Source organism: Rhagoletis zephyria, unplaced genomic scaffold (genome assembly GCF_001687245.7).
Source record: "Rhagoletis zephyria isolate East Lansing unplaced genomic scaffold, Rhagoletis_zephyria_1.1 Rzeph_scaffold_00594, whole genome shotgun sequence".
Taxonomy (NCBI): domain Eukaryota; kingdom Metazoa; phylum Arthropoda; class Insecta; order Diptera; family Tephritidae; genus Rhagoletis; species Rhagoletis zephyria.
In genome coordinates this window covers 114,601-125,619 of record NW_016157678.1, presented here as the reverse complement: position 1 = coordinate 125,619, position 11,019 = coordinate 114,601, and the positions used below count along the sequence as shown (strand labels likewise).

The 11,019-nt window shown below is 39.9% G+C and overlaps 1 protein-coding gene across 1 annotated transcript; it reads right to left on the bottom strand.

Annotated features, from left to right (window-relative positions):
• Positions 1-9,308: 9,308 nt before the first annotated feature.
• Positions 9,309-10,770, bottom strand: LOC108360617 (uncharacterized). The gene is made up of 4 exons (XM_017612983.1): positions 10,238-10,770; positions 9,987-10,183; positions 9,799-9,932; positions 9,309-9,727 (listed from the first exon to the last, which is right to left on the bottom strand). The coding sequence occupies exons 1-4, from the start codon at positions 10,493-10,495 to the stop codon at positions 9,489-9,491; spliced, it is 828 nt and encodes a 275-aa protein (XP_017468472.1). The 5' UTR covers positions 10,496-10,770; the 3' UTR covers positions 9,309-9,488.
• Between the last annotated feature and the right edge of the window lie 249 nt (positions 10,771-11,019).

Sequence of the window (11,019 nt, the reverse complement as noted above, 5' to 3'; positions counted from 1 at the left end):
GACAACTCGGGAATACGGTTATAATGAGCGACATAATATGATAAGACTCCAAAAAGCCATCAAGGGGAAGGCGCGCGAGGTAGTCGAGTGTTTGCTCATTCCTAGCGATAATGTACCACAAGTTATTGAGGTGTTAGGGGAGCGTTTCGGTAGGCCAGAGCAACTTGTAAGGAGTCAAATTGCGCGTATTAGGAGTTGTGCACCAATCGCCGAAAATCGTTTAGACATGATGGTACCGTTTGCCACAAAAGTACAAAACTTGTCCAAGTTTCTGGAAGCTGCGGGTTGTGAACACCATCTGGCTAACCCAACGCTTATGGAAGAGTTACTTTTAAAGTTGCCAATATCGCGAAGGTTAGAGTGGGCTCGCCATGCCATTACCATTACACCGAGGGCGACGATCTGCCACTTTAGTGAATGGTTGCAGGAACTAGCGCGCGTCGTAAACGTTACATGCTTTAGTTTGAATCAAGAATCTAGATCAACCCAAGGAAGAAACGAAGGAAAGATGAAATTCTTTCACGTTGGAGCGACTGGAACTGACCAGCAGAACAGCTGCGAATTGTGTACAGAGACACACCACCTACGAGAACGTAATCGGTTTGTAGAAATGGACATCGAATCTAGATGGAGGGTTGTGCGGCAACGAAGGCTGTGCTTTAATTGTTTAGGTCGTGGCCATAGAAGCAACAAGTGTACCAAAAAACACAAATGCTCTGCGATGAACTGTTTGAAGAAAGTTCACGAATTGTTACACGCAGCCGAACAAAGAAATGCAAATGGAGCACGGCCTCAAGACGTATCAAGGCAACCAGTGTTTACTAACGCGGTCGCTCAGCAACAAAACGTAAATATTCTTTTCAAAATTTTACCGGTGAAATTATATGCGAATGGTAGGGAGGTAACGTGTTACGCGTTTACTGATGAAGGCTCCGCAGTGACGTTGATGAACAAAAGATTGGCAGACCAGCTTGGCTTAAAGGGTAGCAAAGAAAAGCTGACACTGCAATGGTTTGGCAACAATTCCGTAACTCAAACGGTTTTATCAAGTAGTATTAAGATTTCAAGCCCTGATCCAAATAGCAGACGATTCTGCATGAAGAGTGTTAAGGTAGTTGAGGACCTACAGTTGCCAAAGCAAACGTTGAATGTGTCGGAGCTTCACTGGAAATATCGATACTCGAAACAGCCACCAATTGCCAACTACGAAGCGGTGGTACCAGAGCTGTTGATTTGTCTCGGTACTTTATGGTCCAAGCAGAGCAAACTCCACAACTGTTAGTCACCATTCCTTATTTGCGCACATGAGCAGCGAATCGAAGCTGGAACAGCTAGTAGAGGACTTCATCGCGAACGACAATATGCAGGTTAGTGGCGTACACAATCACGTAGAGAGCGCGGCTATAGCGAGAGCCAACTATTTACTCAACACAACGACAGTTCGGAAGGGGCAACGATTCGAAACGGGTCTTCTATGGAGAAGTGATGACGTGGTTCTCCCGGATAGCAGGAGCATGGCAGAGAAGCGGCTCATGACACTGGAGCGAAAATTTAGCAACAATACAGATTTCCGAGAACAATACATGCACGTTATGGCTGAATACCAACGAAAGGGCTACGTAAGGCGTTTGAGTGAGGCGGAGGCACAGGAGCGGGGCGGAAGAACCTGGTACTTGCCACATTTTGGAGTGCGCAGCGTAAACAAACCGGGAAAGCTGCGATTAGTATTCGACGCCGCAGCTGAAACAGATGGCGTTTCTCTAAATTCAGCCCTGCTAAGCGGACCTGACTTGGGTCAACCGTTAACGATGGTTTTAATGAAATTCAGGCAGAAACCAATTGGAGTTTGCGCAGACGTGGTAGAGATGTTCCATCAGGTGCGGATACAATGCCAGGATCAAGATGCACAACGGTTCCTATGGAGGAGGAAACCAGCGGCACCCGTTGAGGACTACGTGATGACGGTGATGACATTTGGCGCGACTTGTTCGCCATGCTCAGCCCAGTTCGTTAAAAATAAAAATGCAAGAGAATTCCAGACGGTCTTCCCGGAAGCCGCAGATGCGATACTCAATAACCACTACGTCGATGACTACGTCCACTGTTTTATGACTGAGGAGGAAGCTGTGCGTGTAACTAAGGAAGTAGTTTGGATACACAATCAGGGTGGCTTCGAGTTGAAACGGTTTGTATCCAACCACGAATACGTAATTGAAACATTTAATGGTGGAGAAAGCGCCCCAACCTTGGTGAATCTCGATAGATCTCCTGAGGGTCAGTTTCAGCGGGTGCTCGGCATGTATTGGGATACCGCAAGGGATGAACTGAAATTTGCGTTGTCGTTGAACAAAATGGATGTAAAATTGATGACAGGCGTCAGGAAACCCACAAAACGGGAAGCGTTGAGCATAACCATGTCGGTGTTCGACCCATTTGGTTTAGCAGCAGAATATTCGATAGTGGCAAAATTGATATTACAGACAGTATGGCGAGAGAAGGTAGGATGGGATAACGATATACCGGATGATTCCTTTGAAATGTGGCTTAGATGGTTAAACATGCTACAGGATATCGAGACTCTAAGAATGCCACGATGTTATGATAAATGTTTCTTTAAATTCCCGGTAGAACTGCACGTGTGCGCTGATGCTAGCGAATCGGCCTATGGAGCGGTAGCGTACTGGAGGATCAACAGCGAGTGCGGTACAATACGTTTAGCGTTCGTCATGGGCAAGGCAAAGTGTGCGCCACTAAAGCTAACAACGGTTCCGCGTTTAGAGCTACAAGCCGCCGTTCTGGCAACGCGACTTCGTGTAGCTATACTCCAAAATCACGACGTAATACCGGTGAGAACAATTATGTGGAGCGACTCTAAAACCACATTAGCTTGGATAACATCCGACCACCGGCGCTATAAGCCTTACGTAGCTCATCGAGTAAACGAGATCCTAGAGAGCAGCCAAGTGACAGAGTGGAGGTGGTTGCGAAGTGCATGCAATCCAGCTGATTTTGCAACGCGTTTGCGAAGCGGGAAACGTGAATCCTTTTGGGCGAAAGGTCCAGATTTTTTACTTCAGAACGAATCCGAGTGGCCAGCAGTAGTGACCCACGCACGAACCCAAGAGGAGCTCCGAGCAAAATTCGTCTTTCACTTTAGCCTAAGCGACGATATATTTAAAAGATTTTCTTGTTTTATTCGTATGAAAAGAGTTATAGGATGGATATTACGTTTTCGCAAAAACAGCCTGCAAAGGCATACAATTCTAAAGGAGTACGGGTACTTAACCGTCGCTGAATTAGAAGCATCGGAATTGCTAGTTTGTCGTGCGGTGCAACTGAGCGCGTATCCAGAAGAGTATGAGACCCTGAGCGCGGGAAAGCAACTGCAACGTAGTAGTAAATTGTGGAAACTTACACCATACGTGGACGAAAAGGGAGTCATCCGCGTAAAAGGTCGAATTGATGCGGCCGAGGCAATTCCTTTTCAGAGTCGTAGACCAATCATTCTTCCCAAACAACACCACGTGACGGACTTGGTAGTTATGAGCTATCATCGTAGAACGAAACACCAGAATGAAGAGACCGTCATCGCTGAGATTCGTCGAAGGTTTTGGGTTCCCCACATTCGAGTAGCCGTGCGGCGCGCAGCAAAAATTTGCCAAACTTGTAAAATCAATCGAGCGCAACCGCAACCGCCGCTGATGGGCCAGATACCAGAGGATAGACTGACGCCCTTTCTGCGACCATTTTCTTATGTCGGCTTGGAGTATATGGGCCCGTTTTTTGTGGCGATAGGGCGTCGTAGAGAAAAGCGATGGATCGCGTTATTCACGTGCTTAACGACGCGTGCTATACACTTGGAGATCGCCAAAGACCTCAGTACCGACACATGCTTGCTATGTATCCGGAATTTTATGAGCAGACGTGGCACCCCGGTTCGCATACGATCCGATAATGCCACCAACTTCATTGGCGCGGACAAGGAATTACAGCGGCAAAATTCCGACTTCGTCAACGGCAAGATTGCTGATGCCTTAGCGACTGAGCGCATAGAATGGATCTTTAATTGTCCACTGAATCCGCATGTAGGAGGCTGTTGGGAGAGACTAGTGCGCAGTGTCAAACGAGCGATTTGACACGCACTATACAATGAGAACCTACACGAGCATAGTTTGTATAGTCTTATGTGTGAAGCGGAAAATTTAGTCAATAGCCGCCCCCTAACACACATCCCATTAGACACGCCCACCGACGAACCCATAACACCTAATCATTTTCTTATAGGTACTGCCAATTCGGAACAGACTCCTCATCCGCGAGAAGAAGAACACAGAGTTTCCAGGAAGCAGTGGAGGCAGGTGCAACAAGCCCAGCATCGCTTTGGGAAAAAATGGTTGACCTAATACCTCCCCGATCTATGTCGGCGAACTAAGTGGTATCGTCCAGTTCAACCACTACGAGATGGCGACTTGGTCCTCTTGTGCGACAGCAATATACATCGGTCTAAGTGGCCCTTAGGAAGAATAATCCGCGTGTTTCCGGGGAAGGACGGTCAGGTCAGAGCCGCGGAAGTGCAGACTCAAACTGGCGTATTTAAGCGACCGGCATGTATACTTGCAAAACTGGATGTTGGTGAATCTGACCAGATTCACGGTGGTCGGGATGTTGGCGATAATCGTTAAATGTTCAAAGCTTAAGTTATTTATGTTACATATGTTACCCTGTCTGTTGGCGATAATCGTTAAATGTTCAAAGCTTAAGTTATTTATGTTACATGCGTTACCCTGTCCTTAAGGACATTAATCGTAAGGGAAATTTATGAATTTGGCCCTTCTGGCAACTCCCTTTGCCTTGTGAAAATTTTACTTCATTTGAATTCACCAAGCAGCGAGCAAGTAGGGAGGCGAAACAAAATGTAAGAATACTAACTTGTACTGTGTTAAACCTTATAAAATCATTGTTCATGTAGGAAATAAAACTGCGCGAAACGAATATCAACCTGTTTTATTCAAGTATCCCTAAAGCTGCAACAGCTCTGTTATATTGAGTTAAGCTCTCGTTAATATAAATGTTTTATTTACTACTTGCGCCTGAAAAGAGCTCCGCTGTTAGTTTTTTCTTGGCCTTCAAGTTTGCTCGCATTACGTTTTGTTTTACTTCGCGCGAAGAGAAACGTACACACAGAATATTCAGCGATTAACAGAATGAGTTGCTTCGCTTGAGTGATTTTATGTAGCGCTTCTCTATCTGCTCAGCTGAGACGGACACTCCTAATGCGTTCACAAATATTTTGTCAAGGCACTCGTCAATATTGTCGTTTGTTATTGCCGGGATACCAACAATTTCAACATCATTTTCTAGCTGTTTCTGCTCTCTCCAATTCACCTGACGTTCCAGCTTTGCGACTTTTTCTTTAAGAGTTTTGTTCTCATCTTTCAAGGAGGAAATCAATGTTAATAGCTTTGAGGCTCATGATCTCCTTGTATAAGAGTTGAAGATTTACGTTTTGAGTACACTCTTCGGCACGCAGCGCTTTGCCATGTACCGTATCAGCATGAGCATTACCATCTATTTGTTGCTTTTCGATGCTTTTGGATATGCTGTTTTCTTGTTGTTGTGACTCTGCAGTAAAACCCGCTGTAGTTGAGAGTTTTGGATTGGGTTTACGCTGTAGTTGCATTGGTGGAGTTGGTGATAATGTATCTCGGTGCAAAGAGGTTCGATGGACTGCTGTGCATTTAGTGCATCGATATTTGACACCTTTCACCTTCATAAATTCGATGTCCGCTGTAGCCATGTCCGAGCACACAACTTTGGTTGAATCAGAGCGATCAACTTTTCCATTGCAGGTTGCACAGTTCATATTTTAAATTGTTTTTTTTTTTTTTTTTTTTTTTTTTTTTTTTTTTTTTTTTTNTTTAAATTTTTTTTTTTTTTTTTTTTTTTTTTTTTTTTTGTTATTCTATTGACGAGCACTTAAGCTTGAACTATTTTCGCAACTTTTAAAATATTATTTGAAAATAGTGTATGTTTTACTAAGCGCGCACCCCACAGCACAAAGAAAAATACGTCCACTCCGCTCAGCTTGTGAGTGAATATTGTTTATAACAAAAACTCCGTTGGTTTGTTGTTGGTGTTTCTTTTATTTTAAAAGAATGTCGAAAAAGTCTTTGCACAAAATTTAATAGTAAAAGTATAACTGTAACAAACAATACAACATTTGGTGAATCTGCGGTGAGCCTGAATACCATCTGCTCTACAGCGGCCAAATTCTCTCTCATGTAGAGACCAAAGAAGGGGGGCTGAACACCTTTTGCAGAGAACACCTTTCTGCGTAGGCGGCCTTCGGCCGCACTTAGGGATTATAACCCTCAGGCAGTAGAATTCTCATTTCTGTTTTGCGTAGAAAAGGAGCTGAACACCTTTTGCAGAGAACTTTTATATATTTTTAATGCTTACTATCCTATCTTCTTTTGTCTCTCATTCTTTTGCATTTTTTGGAGTTTGACAGCTGAACTCCGCCATTTAATTTGCATATGCAACAGGGAAATGCAATTATTCGTGTTTTTAAGTAATTGGTTGAATAACACAAGAAATAGTGTTAGTGGATATTATTCATTGCAGAATAATCACACATATGCACTAAAAGCTCAAACAGTCAACGACGTAACGTAGACGTAGGTTGACACAGACACGATCTACCTTATGGGATTCGCGTTTTAACGAAAACTCACCACCGCATGGCGGTGACGTTGCCGTTGCTTCTCTCTCTCTCTGTCAACAGTAAAATTGATATGCTGCTACGTACGTCAACCTACGTTTACGCTACGTCGTTGACTAACTGCGCTTTAACACTATTTTACGCTCGGCACACAAAGCGAGAGCATGTACAATGACTAATAGCTGATTCACATACAACTTTCTTCGCTTTGCTTGATAGTTCTTTGCTTTGACATATAAGATCGATGTAGGCATATGCATGAGTATGCTCACATAAAAAACGTTTGAAGCAAAGCAAAGCAAAACGAAGCAAAATCTTGGGCAAATCTCAACTTTTGCCCGCTTTGGCAATCAGCTGTCTACATGTATCTTTTCTCGTGCGCTTGCATTTGCATTTAATGACAAAAATAGGGTAAATAGGAATTTTTATTGCTATTATTAATGCATATTATTATATTGTTATCTATTTTACAGATACAAAATATGGAGGAAAAGGAGAACGCAAAAGCTGTCAAAGAGTTTATTGTAGCATGCCTTCTGCGTTTTACGTTTTGTGGTCAAAGTTTGAACTGTCAAGCAAAGCGAGGAAAGTTGTATGTGAATGGCCCTTAAGTTCTCTGTTTATATGCATTGGTGTAGTGCTCAATTCTCTTAGTAATTTTCGTCGTTTATAGCAACAAACCATGTACAAACGACGAGAAAGCGAAAGCATGCGAAGGCACACTAACACACTCTCACTTTTAGCTCACACTTGTTTATGGTGGCGCCCGCATTTCGCAGTGTTGGGAAATGAAACTGTTCCTTCAGTACGAAATCTATACAAAAACTATACTTTTCGACTGTAAATTGCATCGACTTTTTAATTTGCTCATATATTTTCTTAGTACATGCATACATAGATTCCCGTCAAGATCAATGATTTGATGGTATTCATGGGAAAGTTTATGTAGGTACATTTTACACTTTGAACATAAATGTGTGTGCACATATTTTAAGGTACACTTCTTAACAAACAAATTTTTTTAAGTTATTATGCATGGATAAAGACATCTTCTTTGAATTCAGTACTAAAGTTTGACATTTTATTTTTAGTATTTCAAGTGCTTATCAAAACTTTACGACACTCACGTATTGACAAGATTGGCCATTTATCTTAAAATTATTTAATTTTAATTATTTGTTTATAAAAATGCAGTTTATACTTTAATAAAACCCCAAGGTTCAATTTTTGCGCAACATTAAAAAAAATCAACAAACTTTCGTAAAAGTTTCAGGCTTTTAACTCGATTTCCTAGAAATGCATGTTTTGAGAATGCCGTTTGCAGTCCGATCAATTTAAATAAAGTGCAAGTTTAAAATAGCTGCGACTTATCGTTGATTTTTAATACATATATATATATTTTTTTTGATGGTGTTGCGCATTTTCGCTTCGTTAAAAAAAAAATCGCGTTTAGCTGCTTTAAACTTGCACTTTATTATACTAAAATTGAAAAAGAAAGCTCGAAATTTTTACGAAAGTTTGTCGATTTTTTTAATGTTGTTCAAAGATTTAAACTTATTTTCATACAGTTTTTGTTAAGGAATTAACTATATTTTTATAAACAAATAATTAGAATTAAAAAATAATAAAATAAATAGTCAACTCTAGTCAATATATGGGTGTCGTGAAGTTATGATATTTAATAATATAAAGAATTAACGATGACACTGTTTCTAACTATATGAAGCTGATTTCGACATTTTGTTTTAATAAGATTTAGTATCGAAAATATTCTTTCAAAACTTGTCTAGGAATGTGAGGTTGATAGCACACCTTTTGCTATGTTATAATGGTTATTTCAAAACCTTTTTTTCAAAACTTACAAAGGCAAAAACGAGAAGGCGAACACAAAAAGATAAAACGAATTCCCGCAGTGAATTTTCAGAACTACGTATATATTTATAGTATTCATCACAAAATTGTACTAAAAAGTACGNAGATAAAACGAATTCCCGCAGTGAATTTTCAGAACTACGTATATATTTATAGTATTCATCACAAAATTGTACTAAAAAGTACGGCGTAGTAAACGAAATTGTATCAACAAAGTACAATTGTACCAAAAATGCCAACACTGATGTGACCAAAGCAGAACACAAATAATATTAAACTCATTGATTTTCAGCCTCTCACTCGACCAAATGAATAAAATCCAGCTGGGTAGACTATACTCGATAGACAAAAATTGCCGCCACAAATAAGAGTTAGTATATTTTGAGTGTTCTTGTTTTGGTGGAAATTACTCTTAGTAATTTTTTGAATTAGTGTAAGTGCTCATTTCCACTAATTTTTTTGGTTCATGAATAAGTACACTAATTTTATTAGTACTCAAAGCCGGTCTCTGATATGCAACCAAAGTCAGACGCGTGATTTTGAAGGTGTTTTTATTTAATGAATTGTGATTAATTGGTTAATATTAAAGTCGTAAAGCAAGTTATAACTAATCGAGTAAAGTGTAAAGTGAAGGGGAATACAAAAATGTATTGGTGAAGTGGCTGCTTTAAGGAGAATAGGAGTGATAAATGTACGCTAATTTCCGAATTTTACAAAAAAGGGCATATTTCAAACCCAATTTGTAAATAAATTAGTGACCAAAATTTATAAAAGTGAGTGTTTACATAATGCGTGGACCCTTGACTACAATTGTGTGGAATTTTTTTTGGATCGGGCGACCCCTTTGGACGGAATATCCCGAAACAGTTGTGAGCACTTCTAAACCCCACCCATTTTAAATTTTTGTATGGTTATTCCACCTATTATTTACCTTCTCATACGTCGCCAGTATATTATTTTTCACCTCTCCAATTAAAGCGCTCATTGGCACCCTGGGCCATTGCGAATCATTCAAAGTTGTTTTATATCCAGCACATCTTAAAGTGAGTTTTGCCATATACTTCCATGTTTCCACCTTAATCTTGATATCTATAAAGGAACCTCCTGTGGTATTTGCACACAATGCAATAACAACTATGAAATAATATATGATTATTTCTAAAGTTTAAGCAATTCTACTAGATGAATATTGGTTCTTTTCTCACAAGGGATAAAAGCACAGTAATCCATTGAACTGATTTCTTCTCGGCTCTCCAAGCAGTACCACATCAATTTCAGCGAAGAGATATGTACAGAACTAATTATTTCTATTAGTGGCTTCCAATCTATATTTGAGAAACTGTAATGAATACATTTAAATTAGGCAATGTCGTATCATCACATAAATACTAACTTGTTTTTTAAAATAGTGCAACATCTTCGGGATGTGTCCAATACAAACTTCAGAAAACAACATATCCCAATGAAATGCAAACTTTTCTCGTCTTTTTGGACTCGCTCTAAAAAAGTATTCGAAGCTTTCAGCCAGGAAGTCAACTTACTTAGTGCCCCATCAATTTCATGCTCGGTGTTTACCTCCACAAAATTGGACTAAAATATAACAATTACCTATTCGAAATATACAAACATTTTTTTAACACCCACAATATTTTCAAAATTCTTTTGGCAGCAGAGTGTTAACCGCCTCCAATCTTCTTCGCAAAAGTTTTCGAAACTGTAAACAATCCTTAATTTGCTTATCCACAAACTAAGTATTTCACCGGCAGTCACCTGCCCGTGTTCCACTGCGTAAGCACATATACCGAACACTCGTTCCTTCGAAATTTTCTTTGATATAAATGCAGTATCAGTATTTGTGAGCCATGCTAAATTTATAATTGTATTTTCGACGTTTTCCATCATTAAATCGGAAGCTTAAATTAAATTCACAAATAGCGGGCTAAACAATAGAGATTCCTCAAAACAATTGAAAATTAAATGATATCGATACCAAATACTTCTTGTTACCGACCTTAAAAAAGGAGGAGGTTATCAGTTCGTCTGAGTAGCGGGGTTCACACCAAACTAAATAATCGGTAACTTTAAATTCGGTAATTTTTCTAAATATGTGTTTAAATATAAATATAATCTCAAGGTCCCCCGATTTTAGGGTTACCATTGGAACCGTTTTAAAGCTGGAGATCCAACCTCTTCAAAAATACCCACCTCTTGGGGCGGAAGTCTTTTTATTTTTTTTGANATTTTATAATTACAGATTAATAAGGGAGGAATTTTATATGGCTAATCTCTTTTTCTAATTACAGATTAGGAAGTTAAGCTCGAAAATGAGGATAATCTACTTATATGTGAACCTAGTATTAGGCTATCTGCACACTTGTCGTCTAATCATAGTTGCGTTATCGTCTCGCCCTGAACTTTTGGGCCGA